Source organism: Crocuta crocuta, unplaced genomic scaffold (genome assembly GCF_008692635.1).
Source record: "Crocuta crocuta isolate KB4526 unplaced genomic scaffold, BGI_CrCroc_1.0 scaffold152, whole genome shotgun sequence".
NCBI lineage: Eukaryota > Metazoa > Chordata > Mammalia > Carnivora > Hyaenidae > Crocuta > Crocuta crocuta.
In genome coordinates this window covers 5,053,851-5,078,412 of record NW_027528798.1, presented here as the reverse complement: position 1 = coordinate 5,078,412, position 24,562 = coordinate 5,053,851, and the positions used below count along the sequence as shown (strand labels likewise).

The 24,562-nt window shown below is 45.8% G+C and overlaps 1 protein-coding gene across 1 annotated transcript; it reads right to left on the bottom strand.

Annotated features, from left to right (window-relative positions):
• Positions 1-90: 90 nt before the first annotated feature.
• Positions 91-24,187, bottom strand: SLC7A6 (solute carrier family 7 member 6). The gene is made up of 10 exons (XM_077755647.1): positions 23,967-24,187; positions 21,833-22,388; positions 12,344-12,469; positions 10,340-10,484; positions 9,548-9,671; positions 9,240-9,343; positions 5,736-5,832; positions 3,144-3,293; positions 2,849-3,032; positions 91-2,416 (listed from the first exon to the last, which is right to left on the bottom strand). The coding sequence occupies exons 2-10, from the start codon at positions 22,350-22,352 to the stop codon at positions 2,322-2,324; spliced, it is 1,545 nt and encodes a 514-aa protein (XP_077611773.1). The 5' UTR covers positions 22,353-22,388; positions 23,967-24,187; the 3' UTR covers positions 91-2,321.
• Between the last annotated feature and the right edge of the window lie 375 nt (positions 24,188-24,562).

Genomic DNA, 24,562 nt, shown 5'->3' with positions numbered 1-24,562 from the left:
AACATTAAAGGGCTGACAACCTCACATACTGTACCTATTGCAAAAGGGATTAGCACACCAGGAGAAGGACTGAACGAGACAAACAACAAAGACCTTGGAGAAATTTAATTCCACCACAAAGCTTGAGTGCCGTAGGGAGTTTCTGGCTTCCCTCCCACAGAAGGGTTCCTGGGGAAGTCTGTATCCAGCACAGAGGGGAAGAATGCAGTTGCCATCCAGTAATGAGAGGGGGAATGACATGGCTCACTAAGTTTGTATGGGGTCACTTAGGGTGTGAGGCCCATGCTTCCCCCAGGAGAAGCATGGAGGGGGGTAGACAGTGAGTTCTTGGGACAAGCTGGTCATTTACTTGAATGGAGAAAGCTAAACCCTTGGTCAGGGATCCTCAAGACAGGCACACACCACTTCAATGATTAGCTCCAGAGGATCCCTGGGAAAAGTGCCATCTTGGCTCAGACAGGAGGGATGTTTACATAGTCTACTCAAGTCAGCCTTTGCACGGATTCCCTATTGCCCCAACTCATGGCAGTAGGAATGTCCTCTTGTTTTCTCCTCCATGCATGCCCTGAACCGAAGACTGCTATGATCATGCTCCCCTGATTGTCTTTATTGAGCAAGTATGACCAAGGTCACTCCCCTGGCTGCGACTGGGGCCTTTTGGTGGAAAAGAATGGTCAGAAAGGGAGATTGCTTCAGTTCTTGTCTTTACAACTGACCAATTCTAAAACCAAAGAATAAGAAGTCCAGGCAGGGGATGAGCCAAACCAGCAGGTTCCTCTGGACACATCACAGGACAGTTGTACAGTCCACCACAACCATGGCTGCTCATGAGGAAAGGAACATCCGTTAGGCCAAACTCGCTCTTCTGGCCCGACCTGGATGCTAAAGCGCAGCCTGAGCACCAGAATTAGTTGCTTCCAATCAGGCAGTCTGGTGAGGAGCCAGATTTGAGGTTGAAGCAGCTTTTTCCCCCAAAGTCTTCACTGATCTCCACAGGGAGAAAATAAAAGTCCACACAAGTACCAAGCTCTTCCTGAGACTGCAGGCCCACCAAACCTCCAGCAAGGGGAGGCAGACAGGACAGGAATGCACTATCCTGATGATCCACATCAAGACAGCTCTGAGTGTAAACAAAGCCCAGTGTTGGGGATGGAAAAGGAGCATGCAGCATGGTGTGAGGTTTTCAGAAAAGGGAAATGACCACTTCTAGCACCAAGGTAGGCTTGCGTGGGTCTGCATAGCATCCCTCACACCAGCCCTAATAGAAACAAGCTATTTGGTGGCTTAGAGATGGTCTTGGATGGTCTCTAAAGCCAATGACAGCTAAGAGAATTCAGGTAATCCACTTGAATTCTAAAACAGTTCATGTCCTCTTAAAGTTCATGCCAGAAACCCAGAAACTTACCTTCTATCATCTAGAACAAAGACGTAAGGTCTTAAGTAAAGTAAAGGATTATCCTTCAAACTAGCAGTATTACCAGGCTTCTGACTCATGAATTTGTTCATTTGTCCTTGCTGATTTGAGCCAGGAGCTTGTAATCTGTGACCTACTAACTAAAGTGTAACTGATACATGAGTTTAAAAAAATGTTTAAAGTTCACCTTTGTGGCTACGACTCAACAGAAGAATGTGCTAAAACCAAGCAAAAAATCCGTGGTCAGAGTCTGATCCACCACCACACAGAGACACCTCTAAGGGCAGAGGGACTCAGTTTGGGGTACTTTGAATTTTTAAACACAATCAGCCTATTGCATCCTGTCAATGAATGAACACCAATGCTTTGCTAGAACTGGGGTTCTGGATTAAATAATAGCAATAAATAATGGAATACAACCGTCTTTCCAGGGAAAGATTGTGAGTCACGTGAAGAAATCGTAGCATTTTAGGCCTCTACAGTCAGGTGCTTGGACCTGGTCAGAGGAAAACTTCCCATAAAGCAGCCCCTGTTATAGAGACTTCTGATTCAAACCTCACATAACAAATTCAGAATCAACAGCCGCAGCTATTAACCAAGCACTCCCTCTTTCCCCAGGGCAACTTGCCAAGTGTTTGGTAAGCTGCACCTACTCACCAGAAACTAAACTATTCCCCTGACCCCAAGCCCTCCCCACCACCACTTTCTTTACAGTTCCCACCTTCAGGCTGGCCTCAGACCCTGAGTCTGCTCTGACCACCAGAGCAGACCAATGGCCCTGAGCCCCCTTACGTAATGTGGCCTGCAGGCTCCTTTAGAACAAGAGAGTTGGGCCTGCAGTCTTGTCATCTGGAGTTTGGTAGCTGTAGCTGGCCTTCCAGGCCTCAAGGGACATCACCTCTGGCCTCTAGTCAGCTTTCCTTTCAACCTTTTTCTCTTCAGCTACATCAAGCTCAGTCAGGACACAAAAGCAAAGCTGCTGGGTGACTTTGGTGATAGCAGCTAAATGAAAATGGAGAACAGAATTCAGCGAACTGATGGTTAGCTACAATCCCAATATGAATACCACCAAGTTGATTAAAGCACATCTATGGCTCCCTCCCACTTGTCCCTTGGGTATCCTGTGGCAGGCTCTGCCTGTTACCCCTGTAAGCCTCTCTGACCTCCATTCCATGCCCAACCAGAAAGTGATGCACGACTCCTCGTCTCCCCACATGAACTGCACTTTCAGGAGGGAGTGTTTTAACCCAAAAATAGGACTCTAAAGTTAGAACTGAAGTGCTCATTTCATGATCAAAATGGGAGAAGTCATGTGGTCTCCAGTACATCACTTATAGGGGAAGCTTTTAGCCACCACTCCCACCTCTGCGCATGCGTGCGTGCACGCGGCACGCGCACACACACACGCAGTGAGTGATGGGCAAAGAAACTTACCTAGGACATTACGAAAAAGGAGTGGCCTCTGGGACTCTGGCAGATGAATACCCACGAAGTAGATAGGAACCCCAGAGAGGGCAATCCCAATGCCAATGAGGGAATTGATGGTGTCACTGAATAGAGGCACAATCACCAGAAACAAGGAGCATATGCAGAACACGATGGGAAAAAACAGGCTCAGCTGAAATGGAGGGAAGTGAGATATGAGGTAAAGTGCTATGCAGGAACAGGGTACAGAGAAGTCACCTAGAAGAGATGGCCCACCCCTCCTAGTTTGTTCAGAATCACTGACCTTGAGAGGCCGGAGCCGCTCAGGCTCCTTCCAGCGAAGATAGAGCTGTCCAGCAACAGACAGGCCCACAAAGAACCAGTAGCTGAAGCTGAAGTAGTTGATGAGCAGGAAAACATCTTCCACAGTGAGGTAGATGAGTGTCATGGTACACTGGAGGAGGAGGGGAAGAGGAGGAGGAGTGGGCATTGTTGCCAACAAGCCACCCTAGGAGACTCCAACCACCCAGCAATCAGCATCCGATCTGCCACTCATTGCTGATTTAGCTCCAGTTCTTTTCAGTGACCCCTTGGCATCAGATAGGTCAGTTCTCTGCATTAACCTTCAAGGTGGCATCTCTCCCTCTTCTGTTGGCCCTTTCTACACACACTGCCTCCCTTCTTTTTGCAAGCACTTCAATAACAAGACAGACTCCTTCCCCTTCTTATGGCAGGCAGTTAGGCCCTCCTCACTTTGATGCATCAACCTCAACACGAAACACACTGCCCTCTGGAGACCATTACTCCTGAGTCCCAACCACCTGGCATACAAATGGAGGAAATGCCTCCAGAACCAACTCACTGTCCTGAGGTCTTAGAAATGCAGATTGGCAAACTGGATCTATAACCCTGATGAGAGAGGTATGACAGAATTTGACCTCTGGAACTAAAAAGTCCTAGAAGACAAATCAGGGACTAAAGTCCTGATAAGGTCAGATTTACTTAAACTTCAAGAATATGGAGTTTTCCCAGTTAATCTTTTCACCTAGATTACCAACAAAAAGAGCCCATTCTGGGGAGAGAAAGGGGACTGTACTGGAAAAAGTGGGGTGAAAGATGATTCAAAGACAAGATGTCAAATCTCCCCTAAATTTACAAATTCAATCCAATCCCAATAAAAATACTGAGAAGATTTTATGTTATTTTGACAAAATAACAAAGTTCATAAAGAGAAATACAAATGTAATTGCCAGGAAAACTCCAGAGGGGAAAGAAAAAACTATAGAAGTATCCTCAGTCCCTCTTTAGATTTCAGAAATCCGGGGTGCCTGGGTAGCAGACTCAGTTGAGCATCCGACTTCAGCTCAGATCATGATCTCGTGGTTTGTGAGTTCGAGCTTGACACCGGGCTCACTGCTGTCAGGTGGGAGCCCACTTCAGAGGCTCTGTCCCCTTCTCTCTGCCCCTGCCCCATGCCTTCCCTCTCTCTGTCTCTCTCAAGAATAAATAAACATTAAAAAAAGAAGAGATTTCAGAAATTCAGTGCAAAGCTAAATAATGAAGGTTAGTGCTGATGCAGGAGATTAGTTGAGCTGATGACACTACTTAAGGGGTACATAATTGTACTTGGCACACACGAAGCACCCTAAAAATTAGCTATTATTTTATACAAGAAGAATTTTAAACTATGGATACATGGAATATTCAATAAATGATATTGGTATGGCTGGCTAGCTATTTGAGAAAAAAATTAAGTGAATTCCCCCTTCACTCCATACACTAATATATAAATTCCAGATGAATCCAAAATTTCAACTTAAGTAATGAAACCAGAAAAGAACTAAATGACAAAAAACAAATAAACAGTCTTCCAAATCTTGGAGTAAGGCCTTTCTCAAGGCCTTTGTTGGCCTTTATATATGTAATACCTTAGTGCAAATTAGAAAATGGCAGTCCTTCTTCAGGTCTTTTTTCATTTGTTAGAATACTTTCATAATTTACTGATTTTGTTGGAATAAAATGCTTTACTGCCATCTACTATATATAAATCTATGACGGGGCGACTGGGTGGCTTAGTCGGTTAAGCGTCCGACTTTCGCTTAGGTCATGATCTCACGGTTCGTGGGTTCGAGCCCCGCGTCGGGCTCTGTGCTGACTGCCAGCTCAGAGCCTGGAGCCTGATTCGGAGTCTGTGTCTCCCTCTCTCTCTGACCCTCCCCTGCTCACGCTGTCTCTCTCTCTCTCCTAGAAATAAATAAAAATTAAAAAAAAAATCTATGACATCTATAATATGAATAGAGGCCCCTAGGTAGTTGGTGTACAACTGGCCTAGTTTTCTAAATATGCTTTACTTAAAAAAAAATAATAATAAAGGAGCTGGAAAGGAGGAGAAGAAAAGAACTACTGACAGAAAGATAAATAAATTTTACAAATTCATTTTTATATTCTTTTGTACTGTTGCCTTCTCTAATGTAATTACATTTTACTTTAAATTTTTTTTCTAAATGTTTATTTTTGAGAGAGAAAGAGAGAGACAGATTGTGAGCAGGGGAGGGGCAGAGAGAGAAGTAGAATCTGAAGTAGGATCCAGGCTCTGAGCTGTCAGCACAGAGCCTGAGGTGGGGCCTGAACTCCCAAACTGAGATCATGACCTGAGCTGAAGTCGGATGCTCGATCAACTGAGCTACCCAGATGCCCTGTTTTACTTTTATATTTTAAAAAAATTTTTAAGAAAAAAGAAGCACTGAGAGGCTTGGGAAATATTCTTAACCAATGGAGCCACCCAGGTGGCCCTTGGCTTGGGAAATTTCTTAAGAAGCTAGTATACCTCCCACTCAGTCTTCCCATAATGCCAGCAGGGGGTCTACAGTTGCCACACTCCCCCAGCAGAACTTACATTGAACAACAGAGCAGGGATGGGTGTAAAACGCTCAATGTGGATCATTGACAGTACATCTGGGAGGTGGCCCTCACGGGAGCCCACGAAGAACAACCTAGAAGGACAAGAATGTGTCAGAATGATCCTTTAGCCATGTAGCCATACTCCTCAGACAAACTAGGCTCAGAGCTCCAGAAAAAAAGCAGGAAGCAGCATCTCAGAAGCATCACATGTTCTCTATGCATGCCCAACCCAACCTACCCCCACCCTCACCCCTCAGCTTTATCCACAGATGTCTCCAACCTCCAACCATGGGTACTTCAACATTATCCAGGCACATCCTATCTCACTGTTGGCCATGGACAGCCCCCAGCCCCTCAGCTCTAAAACCCACCAGTCACCCAATAAATGCCTCACCCTGCCATCACTCGCTGGCACTCCAACCCATTCCACCAGGGGTACCTCCACTCTACCACCCCAAAAATTTCATACTTAATACAATGACTGTTTAAAGAAGGGCAGCCAGCTCTCTATATATCTTCCCCCAAGCTCTTGATATATGATAGGACAGGATAAACCCGGGGCTCAAAGAGACAACCCAGGCTTCCTCTCTGTCCCCAAAGAGCCCTACTGACTGAGAAACAGAGCAGGAAGATGTGAACCACCGACCAGCGTGATCAGCATCATCATGAAGCACATGGCACTCACCATGCTTGGGTGGGCTAGGCATTCACAAGAGATGACCATATCTGGGCTGGGAAGAAGAGTGGGAGTTTGCCAGAAGATGAGTGGGTGGGTGGGAAACAGCATAGGCAAAGGCAAAAGAAGCTTGGAGGAGTGAAAGAGGGTGTCCTCCTTGAAGGTTGGTACTAGAATGCCTGCAGTCCCAGGATAAGGTGTTTGAGAAGACAGCTGGGAAGAATTTGCACACAAGGCCATGCTGTGGAGTCTGAGCAAACACTGAGAGTCGGCTGTGGCTCTGAAGTAAAGTCCTGACAGGATTTGACACAGAGACTCTGGTGGCATCATGGAAGCCAACTAAAGGAGGAAGAGGTTAGGGTATAGGGAGAAGGCCATACAAGAAAGCACCCTGTGACAATTGTCCCATAAGAGAAGAGGCCTGAATGAGGGTAAACACCCTGACTTAGGAGAGAACAAGACATATGTGACAACCTCAGTTAAATTTGGTGATTCATTACGTGAGTGTATGCATATACATGTGTGTGCATGCATGTACATGTTTGAACTGGAACAAGAGGGTAGACATCAAGGGAAAAACACAGAGGCTACGCAAGGAGAACTGATAGCACATAACATCACAACTAGAAAAAAAGCACAGGTGAAGTGCACTGAGATGCTCGTGGGCCATCCAGGTGGAGCCACAGGAGTTGAGGATAGCATCTGGGAAGGTCATAGGGAGTGGGTCATGTTGGGAGTTGGCACACAAGGTTAACAATTTGTGCTAGGTTAGAAAAGAAATATGGTAAAGGGGATGCTGGAAGGGGATAATGTCCTGGTGCAGCAAAGGTGTCTAGTACAAAGCAAAAGACAACTACATAGGTAATAAAGAAAAAGTGAGAAGCTAACACAGAAACAATTGTGCATTATTTTGACATCACTGCAGTCCCCTTTATATGCAGGTCCAGACCCACACCCTCTGCAACCCCTACCCCCACCCCCATTCTGTCAATGCCACAATATAGCTGAATGAGGTTAAAAGGCACCTACCATGTAAGGATTTTAAGAAGACTGTCAGAGCCGGGGCACCTAGGTGGCTCTGTCCGTTAAGTGTTTGACTCATGATTTCAGCTCAGGTCATGATCTTAAGGTTTGTGGGATTGAGCCCCATGTTGGGCACTGTGCTGACAGTGTAGAGCCTGCTAGGGATACTCTTTCTCTCTCTCCTTCTCCCTCCCTCTCTCTGCTCCTCCTTTGCTCTCCTACTCTCTCACTCAAAAATAAATATATGACCTAAAAAAGAAAGAAAGAAAGAAAGAAAGAAAGAAAGAAAGAAAGAAAGAAAGAGAAAAAAGAAGAAAGAAAAAGAAAGCGCACCTGAGTGGCTCAGTCAGTTAAGTGTCCAACTTCAGCTCAGGTCATGATCTCACGGTTTATGGGTTCAAGCCCCACGTCGGGCTCTGTACTGACAGCTAGCTCAGAGCCTGGAGTCTGTTTCAGATTCTGTATCTCCCTCTCTCTCTGCCTCTCCCCTGCTCACTCTCTCTCTCTCGCTCTCTCTCTGCTCCTCTCTCTCAAAAATAAATAAACATTTAAAGAATTAAAAAAAAAAAAAAAGATCGACAGAGCCAACTGGGATGTCTTAGGAATCAATAAGGCTATAGGAAACACCATCTTTGGGTGGGGTAACTTGATAAGAGTCACATCTGGCGCACTCCTGGCCACACCAGGCTGAAGTAAGGTAAGATGGCACCACACTGTTTTACAAGACTTTGATCTCTCTATTATTCTGGTTACCCTAGGGTGACATGGACTGGGGTGTCAAAACTAGTAAGAAGAATACATAGGATGAAACTATTTTTTAATTAGTTCATCTTATCTGTTCATGCAGAAAATATCTTTTGAATATCTATTACACTCCCAGTCCTGGGACAGCAACATTTATAAGGTGAGTGGAAGAGAAATCAGGAAAGAAGCCTTCCTCTCAGATATGAGAGTGTCACAGAGTCACAAGAATAGTTTCAGACGTAGAGGGTGGTAAGCATCACTTGCTTTGGGGCCCCAGTGGGAGAAGGACTAAAAGCAGGCTAAGGAGGTCACTGGTACACTTAATAAGAACATTTTCACGTAGGAGAAGCCAAAGTATAATGGTTAGAAAAAGGACTGACATTCAATATGCAGACCATTCCCTCAAGAAGTGTCAGGAAGAAGGGAGATAAGAAAAGCTTTTTTGTGATTTCACTAAGCAGAGATGAGAGAAGTGCAGAGCTGGCTCCAACTGAACACCCACCAAAGAGAAGGGCCAAGTGACAACGCAAAATGCCAAAGAAGAAGGTGGTACTAGAACCCAGAGTGAGCCTGGAAAAGCAGAACTGCTCTTTTCTCTGAAACAAGAGGAAAGACAAGTGCTCCTATAGGTAAGTCTACACAGAGAGGGGACCAAGAGCCTACCTGCCAGCCTTACTGTGTTTGAAATGAGGGGCAGAGTCATCCTGTACTAACACCTGGTACACAGCAAGTGCTCAATAATAATCTTCTAAAGGAATGAATCCTGGGGCTGCAGCATAAGGAGCTCGAGTATAGTCCCTGACAGGGTCACTACTCCAAGCTACAACCTTCCTCCCCTCTACCTGTAACCAATTTGTCCTCGTCTCAGATGGAAGCATGAGCTTCAAGCACACAAGTGTTGGCACAAAGGCAAGCATATGCATGCACACTAGCTTACACACACATACACCCTGTATATCTAAGAGAAAGAAGGGAAAGAAGGGCTCTTAAGGCTCACGTAGAGCCTGAGGGGATTAAATACTGCAGTCTGTTACGGGTAAGGCAGAAACACAGTACCTTGATGAAGCAAAGATAGATGCATTGAGGCCCCCAAAGCAGGACAGGGCAACGGCAATAGGAATGGTCCAGCTGAACATGCCAAACGTCTGGTCAGCAAATGTCTGAGGGCAGAGCACAGAAGGCACTCAGCACGGGACAGGGTTTCGTAAGCTTCCTGTACCTATGCTTCAGGACAGATGCCATCACTACTGAGCAGCCCACCACCCTCTAACCTAGCCCCATCATCCCACCCGGCAGAACTGGAGTGGCTGCAGAAAGAGAGGTCGAGCCATTCAGTGTTATAAGATGAGCAAATGGGTACTCACCACAGCCACAGCATCACTGTCAAGGACATCTGAAATGCTCAGCACTGTGTAATAGGCCACATTGGTCAGGATATAGATGAGCGTCACAATTGGCATAGAAATCCCAATGGCCAGGGGCAAATTTCTGTCAGGACAAGTGAGACAGGACTATCTAGAATCAACTCTCCTTAGAGTAAAAAAAAGTTCACCCAGGGATTTTTCTGAAGTTTAACAGTTCCCTGGCTCTAAATCTTTGAGGCAGGCTCCTCTTCCCCACATGGCCTAGGGTGGGTATGAATCCCATGCCCTTTCTATGGAGAAACAGAGAGAGAGAGGAACAAGGAGAAGGAGAGGGGGAGACAGAAACCCTTCTCTGTGAAGACAGCTGAGGATCAGTATTTGATCCTCACCACAATAGGACCAATGCATCCCACTGAAGGAGGAGCAGTGTCCTGCGGGGACTGGTGGTCAGGCTGGGACCGGGCTGCTCAGAATCAACTTCTGGCTCCCCAGGCTCAGTGTCAGCACCAGAGTATGAGGTTCTAACACTTTAGCCCCAGCTGGGTCAGCCACTGAAGAACCAGTCACTGAAGAACCTCTCCTTGAGCAGGTGTAAACCTGAGGGTGAGGAGCCACAGGCCCACCTTCACTCATTCCCAGCATAGCCCCTAATTCCTCCAAGCTAGAGAAAGGGGAGTAGGGAGAAGAAGGAATGAGAGAAAGAGAAAGGAGGGGAGGGAAGAAGGCAAGTGCACCCACTATCAGCAGGAGTTCCAGCCAAGCTGGGGAGTGAGAGTGTGATCCCACCGTTACCTTTCTGGGTTTTTGATTTCTTCTGTTACAAAATTAAGGGTGTCCCAACCTGAGTAAGAGAAGAGGGCAGAGTAGAGGGCGAGAGAGAGGTCTCCCACGTCCCAGGAGGAACCCTCAAAGGCGTCCTGAAAGTGCTCAGAGTGTCCTGTGGGGGCAAAGGCAGGTAGGGGAAGGGGTTCAGGGAGAAGGAAGAGGAAGAAGGAGGGGAGAGATGGAAGGTATAAAAAGAAGAGAAGAACAGGGAGAGACAGTAAGAAAGAGGAAGAAAGAGGAGGAAGAAAAGAAGGGAAAAGCAAGCGGGCAGAGGGAAGAAAAAAAAAACATAATTTAACACCAAAAGAACAACCACCAGCTCCCTGTACTTTATTACCCCACCCACTCCCTCAAGAAAGTTCATATTCCTGTAGCAAAATTACACAATCTCAGAAAAACAAAGGCACTCCTGGTTTCTGAAGTGATAACTCCTTTTACAAAGCTCTGCTGAATTTCCAAGTGACCTCACAGTAGGCCTGAGCTCTTCTTATTATTTTTTAGACATAACCCTTTTTCACAGTTTTAACTAACAATTAGACCTTCCTGTGGAACTCTCTCTCTTGGCCAAGACCGCTGCACAATGTGGTCAGTTTTCTCATTCTCGTGGGAGAACACTGTTGCTCTACTCTCAGGGGCTGCGGTTGCATGCGGCAAGAAATCACAAGCTATGTAGGAACTGGGGTGTTCTCATCTCTTGCTGAGCCTGGGGTAGGCCTATGCCACTTCCACCCGTGGAGAGCCAGCCGGGGCACCTGTCGTTCTTCCTGGGGGCCCCTGGAGCCCGCACACTTGAAAGCCAAGGGAGCAGCACCCAGTTTCCCAGAAGAGAGACATTTTAGGCACACTGGAGGTTTTTTAAACAAGATCCATACTTCTAAGGAAGCCTGCTGTAACCTCCTGCAAAAAGCAGACCTATTCTTTCAATGTGTCAAAAAGGGATGTGTGTGCAGCAAGAGAAGGGAAAATAGGGGGTTTTGTGCCCAAGGGGTGTCAGTCATCACTCCCAGCAGTGGTTTCCTAAGGCATAGATCTTGGTAGGACGATAACTCAGCTACCCAATTTGACCTGAGATGTTCCTGGGACTCCAGGGACCTCCAGATGGCTGGCTGTACTAACTTGGCACATACGCCAAGGTACTGGACCAGCTGCCTAAGAATCACTCAAGCACTTAAAAACAGAGCTTTTTGAACTCCAAAACCAACCAGAGTTTAATCCAATAGATCTGAGAAGGGGGGTCTCACCTCCCCCTGGTAAATGTAAACACAGCTGAGCTTAGAGACAGACGATAGAGAACTAGGTTGTTTAAGTAAGTGATTGAGATATCTTTGGCCAAAGACACGACCGACCGGACTTCCCTAAGAGCTCAGGCGACCTTGTCAGGCCTCTTAGCCTCCCGTCCAGTCTCCTCTGATTCAGGAATGAAAAGCTTTCTAAAGCCGACATGTAGGAAAGCCAGTGCTTCATACTATTTTAATATTTTGCTAAGAGCTGACTTTGGGGACCAAATGCTAAATAAAAGCAAAAAGTAAAGACTCTAAAACAACCACTCATTTCTATACTCCATCTACCCTCCACGCACACCTTCCCACTCCTCTCAAGGAGGGCCAAATCTTCCTACTTGCTGCCTGGCAGTCACAGACCAAAAACAGGGCCTCAGCAGGGATCACTCTATCCCCATCAGTTACATTTATGACCCAATTACACATGACCTAGTCTCTCAGCTGCCTTCTTGCAATGTTCCCGGCCTCCACAAAGAGAAAACAGTCCTGAGGGAGGGACTGACTCATGTTCAGTTGGCCAAGCCAGCCTGGTCCAAGAACCCCAGGAACAGATGTCATACTCTCACTGACCGTCTAGGACATACACAGAACAAGCTGACCAGTTAAGCCAAGATTCCTCATGTCCTCCTCAGGAAACCCACGCAAATTCCCAGAGTCATTCACCCTCCTTCCCACCCCAGGCCCATCTTACCCTGGCACAGTTTAACGAGGCCCATGACAATGACGGCAATGAGCGCTAGGACTTTGGCATAAGTGAATGTGTCCTGCACACGTGTGCCCCATTTGACATAGGCACAGTTGACAAATGTCAGCAGACCTAGAAGGAAAAACAGAAAAATCACTGGCATGCTTGAGCTGAGGGCACAGATCTAACCTCTCCTCAGAGAGCATCACTTCTGCCCTGACTAAAACCAAAGGGGCCAATGATCTATTCAGAACCACAAGAACAGGCAAATAGAGGGCCATCCACCATCTGTCCATCACTGTTGACAAGTTAAGATACGAAGGCACACATTAACACATATTCATGAATTCTTTTTTGAATCATTTTTTGGAAATTGCCCCCAGGCCCAGGAATAATGGACTTCACCCACTCTTCCCCATGCAGACTCCCAAGGTTCCAAACCACCCAAGGCACAAAACACTTCCATGGCTACATTAGAGAATGGGGACAAGAGCTGTCCATCAATAAATGAGGTGAATTTAATACAAGTGGCAGGTCACCTAGGAATTAGAGAGACAATGTTTTGCATGTAAGTATATATATTTAAAAGCTGGTATGTACCTGACAATTCCACGTGCATCCTCTCGATTAATTCTCACAACCCTAAAATATAGGTGTCCCTATCCCTATAGATAAGGCTAACTTTATCTATTCCTATTTTATAGAAGGCTACCGCCATTCCTAAGCTTACAAGGCCCCCTCCTCATTCACCCCCTCCATTTCTATGCAAACCTCCTGATTCTCAGTGAGGCCCATGGAGAACCGTTTGCCCAATTCTCTAGGCTCCTGTCTGCACTGCTGGCTTTAAGTTCCCACTTTTTTTGGACATCAGTAACATCTGGGCCCTGTGCTGAGTGTCCCAGAACCTTACCCTTGCGAAACAGGGATTCCTCTGACCCACCAGGAGGACACAAGAAAAGAATACAAGAGGCTCCACCATGACACTGCTAACTACCGCCCTAAACCTCCAAAAACAGAACTTTTATGTGAACCTCAGATATTATTACAAAATCATTTGGGTTCATCCCCCAGGTGGCCTCTACCTATTCCTACCCATTTTGCACTCTCTTCTTCACCTAGACTCTCTTCTTACTGGTGCCATATAAACATTTAAAAGAAAGTCCTTTCTTCCTCCTCCTGCCACAGCCGACAACTCCCACTTTCAAGGTCTAGCTCAGTCCCCACTTCCTCTGTAAAACCTCCCCCAAATATGCCAGCCAGCCCCTCACTGAGCTCTCTCCCTGAACCCTATGGCATTCCCATTTCATAGCACAGCTTAGTAACTCATGCTATGGTCATATGGACATCTGTCTCAAGAAGGTCTCCCCCTTGGGCATGGGTGTGGTGCTTCCCCAAGGAGACCACAAACTATTAGGGGGAAACAAAAGCATATTGTTTTCTTAAGCTTATTGCTAAGCAAAGAGGGGAACTGATGAACTCTGGTTGGAATCAAGATGGTGATGACTTTTGGAGTGCCTGGATGGCTCAGTCAGTTGAGCATTCGATTCTTGATTTTGGCTCAGGTCATGGTCTTGCAGTTCGTCAGTTCAAGCCCCATGTCAGCCTCCCCACTGACAGTGTGGACCATACTTGAATTCTCTTTCTCTTCCCTCCCCCACTCACACATGTGCTCTCTCTCTCTCCCTCAAAATAAATAAACATTAAAAAAAAAAAGATGGTGATGACTTTCACTTAATCACCAATTCCCTGGAGTGAGGCAATTGTCAGAAAGTTGACATTTCTCTACACACATGTGAGAAGAGCCTAGAGTCTGTGGAAATAAACATGGTGGCTAAATAGCCTCCATAGCACTTAAAGAGCTTTCCCTCAGTACTCTAGCAAATGATACAGGTGCTCACTAGTTAGTCATATGGGGGATGGGGGAAGCTGATGGTCAAAGGGGAGGGAAGGCCAAAGGAATGCATGCTGCTGCAGGTCTTCCCAGGGACCTGCCCTGCTAATCAAAGTTCTCTGTGTGGGGTTAAGCCTAGATCAGCCAGCATAAGGATTACCTAGTTAATAGCCACCAGTAATCCACAGACCTCTATCCAATACAGTAAGCATATTTTGAGGTACCTGTCAGGCCCCTTCTTGGGAATTGCTCCCCCTCACCTATCAGAGCTGATCACTCAAACTGAGCCTATTCAATTGTCTTTCCCAGGAACACAGAGTGGGGTAGCAAGAAGGAATCTATCTAACAGTAGCAGAGTTGGGAGACACAACAAGTCAAAGGTACATACAGGCCCTTGTAATAACAGAGGAGCAAAAACCACAAAAAAGAAGCGGAAGGAAGCAGGACTACAAAAAGCAGCAGAAGTGAGAGGGCGTGCAGCTTGTGAGAAAAACACTAACAGAGAAAGATGCAAAACTACACAGAAATACACAGAAGACATACTCCTCAGCCCCACTGACAGGCTCTCCCTTTCACTCCTGTTCCTTCTCCTTGCCTCCATCCTGCTACAGATTCCCCCCTGGCTTGATCCTCTCTGCACAGAAGTAAATATTGCACACAATGGCAATTCAGTGACCAATAAGTGAAAGGCAGCTCCTCATGCCCTGAGAGCCCCTTCTGAATGACAGCTGGGAAGATACAAAAGAGCCTCGTCACAGTGGTTGCCTCTGGGGAAGGAGAATGAAGCTCTGGTGAGCGAGAGACACTTTTCCCATTGTATACTGCTTTATACTCTGATTTGTTTACCATGCACAAATGCTTCTTCCTTGGTAAAAAATTAAAATACTTACTCTAAAACAATGTGCAGCCAGGGAGCAAGGCCAGAAGTAGAATGAGGTGAGGAGGGTGCCTGGGGCACAAAGTTCAAGGAGGTGCTCACTTTCAGGGCCACCTGGAGAACCTCAGAGTGAGTGCATCCTTTTTTTTTTTTTTTAAGTTTATGTATTTATTTTTGAAAGAGGGGGAAAGAGCATGAGCAGGGGAGGGGCAGAGAGAGAGAGAGAATCCTGAGCAGGCTCTGCATCATCAGCACGGAGCCCAATGCGGAGCTCAAACTCCCCAATTGCAAGATCATGACCCAAGCCGAAACCAAGAGTCGGACTCTTAACTGACGAAGCCACCCAGGTGCCCCCAGAGTGAGTGTATCCTTAAATGTTGGCCCCAGGAAACTTCCTTGCTTCACTGTTCTCTCAGCCCTGCCAGAGAACAGGGAGCTTCAAGAATAGTCTACCATGTGGAAGCCAAGTCCCCTTAATGTTTTCCTGATTCTAATTAAGAAACATTTCACCATCTGATCTCCACCCCTCCACGCCTCCCCAAACTCCCATCCCCATCTAGCACCATAGATTCTGTCAGGGCTCAAGCACAAAGCTGGGCCTGGAGGCCAGGTGCTCAGATGCAGCTGCACAATTACAACACCTGACTAAGCCTTCCCTCTTCTCCGATCTCATTTCCTGGCTGGAAAGCCTACGCTGATAAGTGTGGGGTCCATGTGAGGGTGTTCAATCTCTAGGAGCTTGTAGCAGATCCATACCCAACCCCAAAGCAGAAACAAATCCCTAAAGTCTCTTTGTGGTAAAAACTGCTAGTTATCTCTTAATATCTGTTCTTCCATTTCTTCCTCAGTGATAGAAATTTTAGCGGGAGTCACGGCTGCCCAAAATAAGGCTGACATTTCCTGACCCCTCTCCGCAGGCAGGTATGGCCAAGTAACTAAGCTCTTGTCCCAAGGATGTAAGCAAACATTCAGATAACTAAGACCTCAGGAAGTCTCTTTGAAGGGCAGCACATGCCTTTCTTTGTTCTCCCTATCAGCAGACTTGACAGCTAGAGCCTGAGTTGCCACCTTGGAACACAAGCTGGATAGAAGTCACATGCTGAGGATAAAAGAGCAGGAAGGCGAGCAGGAAGGAACCTGGCCCCCTGAAAAATTATGAAGTCATCCTACCAGCCCCACATTGCTGTGAGAGAAATAAACTTTTAATATGTGAGAGAAATAAACTTCAATATATTTGAGCCATGCTGCTTTGGGTTTTTAGTTGTTTGAAACAGAAATTAATCCTGGATAATACATGCGCCCTATGACAGGATGTGGCTCTCATATTCTCTTTCTGATGAGAAGGTGATTTGGCAATCCGCAGCTATAGTCCCAGTTATGCTGATAGTCGCAGCTCCCCTCTCCCACAGCAACAGGGAGAGGAAGGAATGCTTCCAATTCCTCCCACAAACAAGCTGGGTGTTACGGAGGGGCACTCAAGGACAGAGGAGCACAATCCTCAACAACAGCAACAAGGCAGAAGAAGGAAAAAAGCAGGGGAGAGACCATCTACAGATATATTAGGAGAACAATGTTCTACAACAGTCCAGGAGAAGTATACCCTTCCAAATGGAAATACTGAAATCTGGAGGATGCATATGAATATGTCAGGTATACGCCTTTTTGAGAAACACCCTTGTTTGTTTGTTTATAGTTTGTTTATTCTGAGAAAGAATGTGTGTGTGCGCTCATGCACAAGCTGGAGGGAGCAAAGAGAGAGAGGGAGAGAGAGAGAATCCCAAGCAGGCTCCAGGCTGTAAGCAAAAGAGCCCAACACAGGGCTCGAACTCATAAACCATGAGATCATGACCTGAGCCAAAATCAAGAGTCAGACATGGCCCTTCTACAATCAAATCAAGTACTCCTGGGCACCTGAGTTACCAAGAATACTGCTGGTCACCTGGCCAGAGAAAGGACCGATGGACTTCAAGAATTGTCATTTTCCCCTACAGTCTCATAAGCACCTCTCAGCATACTGAGTCCAGTTGGCAGCCTGAGGCCCCACCCACCACAGACAAGTCCAAGCTCCCAGCACAGATACAAGTAGAATGCACCTTTAGGACACAGTTTCTCAACCTCAGCACTACTGACATTTGGGGCGAGATAAGGCATAATTGTGCGAGGCTGTCTTGTACTTTATAAGATGCTTCTCTGGCTTCCACCCACTAGATGCCAGTAGCACCCCTTCCCAGCGGGGGTGACAACCAAAAATCTCTCCAGACTTTGCCAAATGCCTCCTGGGGGACAAACCCGCCTCCCGTTGAGAACCACTGGCCTAGGATAATAAGTAGCTAAGATAGCATGAAATTAAAAAAAAAAAAAAGAGTTGCTAGGATCTCTCTGCCAGTGTAACCTGGGAATAGGGTAGGGAGCTGCTGGAAAGCCAGGATCTGAAACAGTAACACCTTCAAGGGCCAAGTAGGTAATACAAGTAAGCAATGGTAAGAATGTGTGGGTATAAAACAAGAGGGAGTGGAGGGCTGTAGCGGACTAAAGATTGTGTGCTCCTTTAAAAGGGAGCAACCACTACTCAAAGGCAGCTGATTGTGTCAGTAAGGAATGTGGGTCCAAGGTTGCCAGAACTTTTGAGTTTTCAACAGAAAGGTCCAGTCCTGATTTTCAAATATTGGCAATTCAAAATTGCTTACAACACTAGGCCAAACAAATATATCTGTGGGTCAAGTCTGACCCATGGGGCACGAGCTTACAGCTCCGACCTGGAGTGGTTAGATGGAGACTATCTGGGCCTTTTCTTTTAGAATGGAACTTTAATTGTCTAGCTTGGCATGGTTTTAATTTCTGTAGACGGTCTCCCAAACAACAACCTGGGCCCTTCTGATATCTCACTTTCAGACTAACTTAATTCTCCTACCTCACCTAAATTTCACCATGGTGGCAAGTGCAGACTTTTGGGGTTTTCACCCATAATTATGATCTAATTGGTTTCTTCCAAATTTTTGTCCCTTAAGACCATGGTGTTCTCACTGCCACCCCTGCCCAAAGAGACTCCCTTCAGCAAATTCCAGCTTTGTTAGATGATGCATCAGCCTGATTCTACACCCTAAGTTCCAAGAAGAGGAGCAAACTGAACTCCCAAGTCCTGTCAGGATGAGACATGGTTTTATGTCTTAGGCCCATCTCTGACAAGTTCCTGCCTACAGGCATGCATTGTGGAAAAGCCTGAGCTTCTAGGATAGGGGCTTGAAGGAATTCTGATCCTGAGTAATCTGGGTAAAAGTACACTTGAATAAAAGCAGCTACAGATGCCATGGATGTACTTCTAAGAGATGAGGTCTCTTCTCCAATCAAAAGAGCAGTTCTTGGGATGGGGCTGGGCTTCCTAAGCACAAAAACATTGGGGAAAATCATAAAGTGAAAAAGATTTAGCAAATAAAACTCTTTTGTACATGAAAAATTATATATAGAGGTGTCCTTCGACTTAGTTATTCTTGGAATTCACCCTAAGGCCATCACAACACCAATGCACAGGCACTCTCAATTGGTTAGGAAAGAGCAGAAACTCACAAAACCTCCTAGAAGAAAATTGGGTAACACATGAAGAATCTTAAAACAGTTTATTTCTTTAGATAGACCCAAGTATTTCTCTTGTGTAATTCTACCCTAAAAAAAGATGCAGAAACTCTGAAACTGTATATACAAAGATTCCCACAGCAGTATTATTTATAATGATATTACAGAACACTTACTATATGCCAGATACAGAGAAGTACTATACATGTATTGATTCATTTACTCCCCACAACCGTCTTTTCTGTAGGTACAATTGATATTTCCATTTTACAAATGCGAGGACCAAGGCAACAGTTAACTAACTACTCCAGGGTTAACAGCTGGAAAAACAGCTGGTAAAGCTGGAATCAATCCCAGTCTGGCATGGGAGCCTATGATCTTAACCACTATATCACACTGCCAGGAAACTACTTATGGTTCCTAAACCATGTTTTTAAAAAATTTTTTAATGTTTTATTTATTTTTGAGAGAGACAGATATAGCGTGAGCAGGGGAGGGTCAGAGAGAGAGGGAGACAACAGAATCTGAAACAGGCTCCAGGCTCTGAGCTAGCTGTCAGCACATAGCCCAACGCAGGGCTCAAACCCATGAACTGTGAGATCATGACCTGAGCCGAAGTCAGAGGCTTAACCGACTGAGCCACCAAGGAGCCCCTAAACCATGTTTTTAAAGAATATCTCATGAAAGGGACTAAATACTAAAAATTTTAAAGTATTATACAAATCACAAAGAGTATGATCTCAAGAGTACTTGTAAAAAATTAGATAAGCACAGAAAAAAAAATAGTAGAAAGTATTTCACATAAATAGTAGCAATAGTTCTCTGGGATTTAAAATTATAGGTGANAAAAGACATACTACTTTTAAAATGTTTCTTTTGAAGAACATTTCACAAGACAAAAAAAAAACATGGTATGCTAAATTTAAAATGCAGAATATAAAGTTATATGCAAGTATGATACCAATTCTATAAAAGAAAGAAAAGAGGACATGATTTAATTATTAAAAGTGCTCATCTTTTGGTGGTAGATTATGGGTGATTTGCAAGCAAGTTAATTTTCTCTTTAATGAATACATTTTATTTTATTTTATTTTTTGATGTTTATTTATTTTGAGAGAGGGGGAGGTGCAGAGAGAGAGGGAGAGAGGATCCCAAGTGGGCTCCACGCTGTCAGTGCAAAGCCCAATGAGGGGCTCAATTTCACGAACTCATGAGATCATGACCTGAGACAAAATCAAGAGCCAGAGAGTTAACCAACTGAGCCACCTAGCCACCCTTAACACATCTTATTTATTTTTTTAAAAAATTAAAAAAAAATTTTTTTTTAATGTTTTATTTATTTCTGAGAGAGAGAGAGAGACAGCACGAGCAGGGGAGGGTCAGAGATAGAGGGAGACACAGGATCTGAAACAGGCTCCAGGCTCTGAGCTAGCTGTCAGCACAGAGCCCGACGTGGGACTCGAACCCACGAAGTGTGAGATCATGACCTGAGCCGAAGTCGAACGCTTAACAGACTAAGCCACCCAGGCGCCCCCAAAATTTTTTTAATGTTTATTCACTTTTGAGAGACAGAGAGAGACAGAGCGTGAGTGGGGGAGGGGCAGAGAGAGGGAGACACAGAATCGAAAGCAGGCTTCTGTCTCTGAGCTGTTAGCACAGAGCCCGACGCGGAGCTCCAACTCACAGACTGCGAGGTCATGACCTGAGCCGAAGTCGGACGCTTAACCGACTGAGCCACCCTGGTGCCCCCTAACACATTTTATAATCAGAAAATTCTTCGTCTTTTTTTAATGTTTATTTTTGAGAGAGACTGTGAGCAGGGACGGGGCACAGAGAGGGTAGGAGGGAGAGAGGACCTGAAGCAGGCTCTCTCGGCCTGATGCCTGATGTGAGATCATGACCTGACCTGAAGTCAGATGCTTAACTGACTGAGCCACCCAGGTGCCCCAGAAAATTATTCTTTTTCTAGACAACACAGTCCGGCAGAGTTCCTCTGGCCAGACCCTACCAGACATACAATATAGCTGACTACCCACTCTCCCTCTTCCTGGGGCTCTATGTGGAGTGGTTCCCTTTAACATTTGTCTTTAACAAATTCCTTAAAGTCAGGAGGCACAGTGTACAGTACGATCCTTTATTGCTAACTCCAAGGTACTCTCGGTCTATTTTTAACACTGTGGATAAACTACACATACTGCCAAAGCTTTTGCAAGCAGAGATATGGAAAGGACAGAGTATAATTAAGTGCTTCTGGCAGCACAGTGCCTAAGGAACACAGGGAATTCTGGGCTACTTCTCAGTTAAAACACTAGCTCTACAAGACTGCGTAAATTCACAGCAATCTTCTTTCCTTTTCAGTGACTTCACAGAGAATCCCTCTTTACCACCTCGTGAGAGAAAAAGGAAAATAAAGAGGGATCAACTGGGATCTCTCAAGTTCTGTACTCAGAAACCCAAATATGGGATAGAAGCCACTTTCCTGTCACTGGCCACAAGCAGAGCTTGTTTACAAAGTCAGTGTAAAGAAATCTGAAACACCAATGGGAAAAGCCATTTTGGTGTGGTGCCTGCTTCTTAGAATGGGCTGCAAAGAGTGGAAGTGGCAGGGAGCAGTGGCCCTGTGGGCCTGACGGATAACACCTTGGGACCCCCGCCCCCTCCCCCAATATAGAGAAGCTCTTTTCTCAGCATCTAAACTGGTTTGCTTTCTTTTCTTTTTTTAACTGGATTAAGATAAAAAGCTGGGAAGCAACACAATTTGTTTCTGAAAAGCAAAATAAGGTCCTCAGCACTGAGGGATTTTTCTGGGTTAAGCCACAAGTAGTGCTATTAACTCCAATCAAAACATCTGACAAGACAAAAATAAGACATGCACCAACCTGTCACAAAGACTATGGCACAGAACTCTGTAACAGTCAAGAGTCAAAGGAATGTGAGGCACCAAAAGCCACAAACAGACTCAAATTTCTCTCATCTTGGTCCCTTACCCTTACTTATCTCTCAGGGTTAAAGGCTTTGGTGAATTATTTCTTCAAAAGGTAAGATGCGTCTCTTCCTCCCAAAAAGCAAAATATGCTGTTCAAATATGAAGTACCATTAATATTATTAAAGGAACCCACATCCTCAAACACACTCTCCCACTAAACCCCAGACTTACATATGCAAGCAGCAGCGAGGAGACGGCAGGCCAGGTACGGGGGATCACAGGTAGGGAACGAGGGCTGGATGATGTAGTTGGCGAAGGTGATGGCAATGATGGCCTGACTGGTGGGCTCAACAATTAGCAAGGAGGCCCACAGGCGGATGAAGGCAATGAAGCTCCCAAAAGCTTCTAGAATATAAGCATAGCTGGCCCCAGACTTGGTGATGGTAGTCCCCAGCTCCGCATAGCAAAGGGCTCCAACAACAGAGAAAAGCCCACCAATGGCCCATATGACTAGCGACAACCCATAGGAGGCAGTGTATACCAGCACACCCTTGGGTGAGACAAAGATTCCTGAGCCAATCATGTTGCCCACCACCAGGCTGACCCCGTTTAACAGAGAGATCTCCTTTTTCAGCTGCATAGTTTCTGCAGTCTGTTGAGGTTGCATGCTGACATCTTTCTCCCTGGGCTGGCTGGCCTCAGGAATGAGACGGTAGGTTGGCGTGGGGCTCTCCAGCTCCCTGGCTTCCATGGCAAATGTCTCCTTCACACGTGTGTTTCCTGTGGCCTGGCAAAGAAAAAAAGTGTGTTAGTCTAGGGCAGGAGCTGATGAGTCTCTGGGTTAGAGACCTACAAAGCCAACTTCTTATGTCGGAATGACATGCCTCGCACACAGATCTAAATACAATGAGCTTGTATCAGTTTCCACCACAGGACACAGGGAAATAAATGGAGGTAGGCAGACATCTAGTGCTCCCAAGAAAGATAACCATGAGAGGGTCCAGCTGATGGCAACTTCCAACAAGAGGTACCTGGCCTAACATCCAGGCATTAGGTTGCCATTAGGTTTAGCCATAACACGGATTCTCCCTGAGGTGTAGGTTTTAGTCTGGTCAGTTTACGAGACCAGGCTCTAACCCCTGAGCTACGGAGCCCAGGCTGGTCAGTTTAAAACCTACACACCAGGGGTGCCTGGGTGGCTGAGTCGGTTAAGCGTCCAACTCTTGATTTTGGCTCAGGTCATGATCCACAGCTTGTCAGTTCAAGCCCCACACTGGGCTCTCAAACTCTACACTAACAGTGCAGAGCCTGCCTGGGATTCTCTCTCTTTCTCTCTCAAAATAAATAAATAAATTTAAAAAATAAAAACAAATAACAACAACAACAACCACCTGCAAACGTGCCCTGCAGACACCAGACTCCCAGTACCAAGTTCACAGTCCTAGCCAGCCTAATCGGTCTCTCACTGCCCACACCCACTCACCTCCATCCAAACATAAACAGAACTTCCAGCCACATGCAGAGAAGTCTGTAGCTACTCTCAGCCCAGCAAAAAAATATGAAAGAATATGAGAGGGTGGTGGGAAGGACTAGGAAGATGTTAAGACCAGGGCCATTACAAAGACTAGACCAAGGGGACAATCTTCACGAAAATAGACGCCTGTGTGTTGTAAGTCCACAACTTCCTTACTTCCTCATTGCTGCTTGCCCATTCGACACAGCTCTTCTTCCAAAGTGCCCAGAAAAAAAAAAGGTAACAAGACCAGATGGAGAAAGAACATACAGAGGACACCCTAACCTGGGGCTCAACTGCTATCAGTTAATTTGTTTTCCTTTTTATCATGGGCCTCACTACCATGTGGGGTTGCAAAGAGATTCTCCGAAAATAGGACCCAGGAATTTGGGCACCCCGTCAGAACTCCATGGCTTTTCTTACCCACAGAACTGACACTAGGAAGCCTCCTGTAGGGAGGTGGCACTCACAGACACTACTACTACTTTTGGTTTAGAGTTGGGCCAGTCCAGAAACCTCAAGGAGGTTAGATTTCACACCAATCTTCATATGAAGAACCCAGAATCTGTCAGAGGAAGACAAGAACCTTCCTGATCTTGCACTTAGTATGGCCTTCTCCCTCCTGCAATTCCTGTGGGATTGAGGGAATCACGAATTTAGATCACCTATTTATTCCTACCTCATGTTCTGGAAAAAGGAATCCTGTAAGCCATTTGATTCCCACCCAGGAGTCAGTCTTTTAAGGTCAGTCTTTTAAGGTCATAATTTTCCAGGGGTAAGAAAGAGATCAGTACATCATCTTCCCAGAAGCCTCTCATCTACTCAACAAAGATGAAGATGCCAGAACCTTACCTCATGGAGCTCAGAGTAAGGGAACCACAGCCACTCAAGAGTAAGTAGTTCTCAGGAAAAACTCCAGTCTCCACAGCTCCATCCAAAACTCCTGCCTTACCCGTTCCAGTCCCCTTCCAGAGTCTGGATTGGAGACCAAGTGATAAAGCTCCTCTGGGGCACTATCAAGACTTCTCTCACTCCCAGAGCGGAGGCAGCCTACCTCTGTTTAGATAAGAACTGGCTTTAAGGCAGCACCTTGCTTCCTTTCACTCCTGGCACCAGGCCAGGCAGGCTTCCCCATGCAGGCACAGACACGTGGCAACATACTTGTTCTCACGTGTCTGTCAGGTGAGCCAAAGCAACTATGAAAATAAACTTGGAAATAGCAGAGGAGCCTATATTCTCACATAAGTCAGGTGCAGAGAGATCTAGATTGCCTTTTTCCACCCAACTCAACCCAGGGGCAAGCAGAGAAATCTGGTCCCTGGTCCCAGTGACTATTCCAGCATCTCCCCTATTTCATCAGACCCTAGCTAGCCGGGGACAAGAGGCTGCTCTCACATATACTTTTTTGAACTTCAGATGTATGGTTTTCTACACGTCAAGCAATTTTG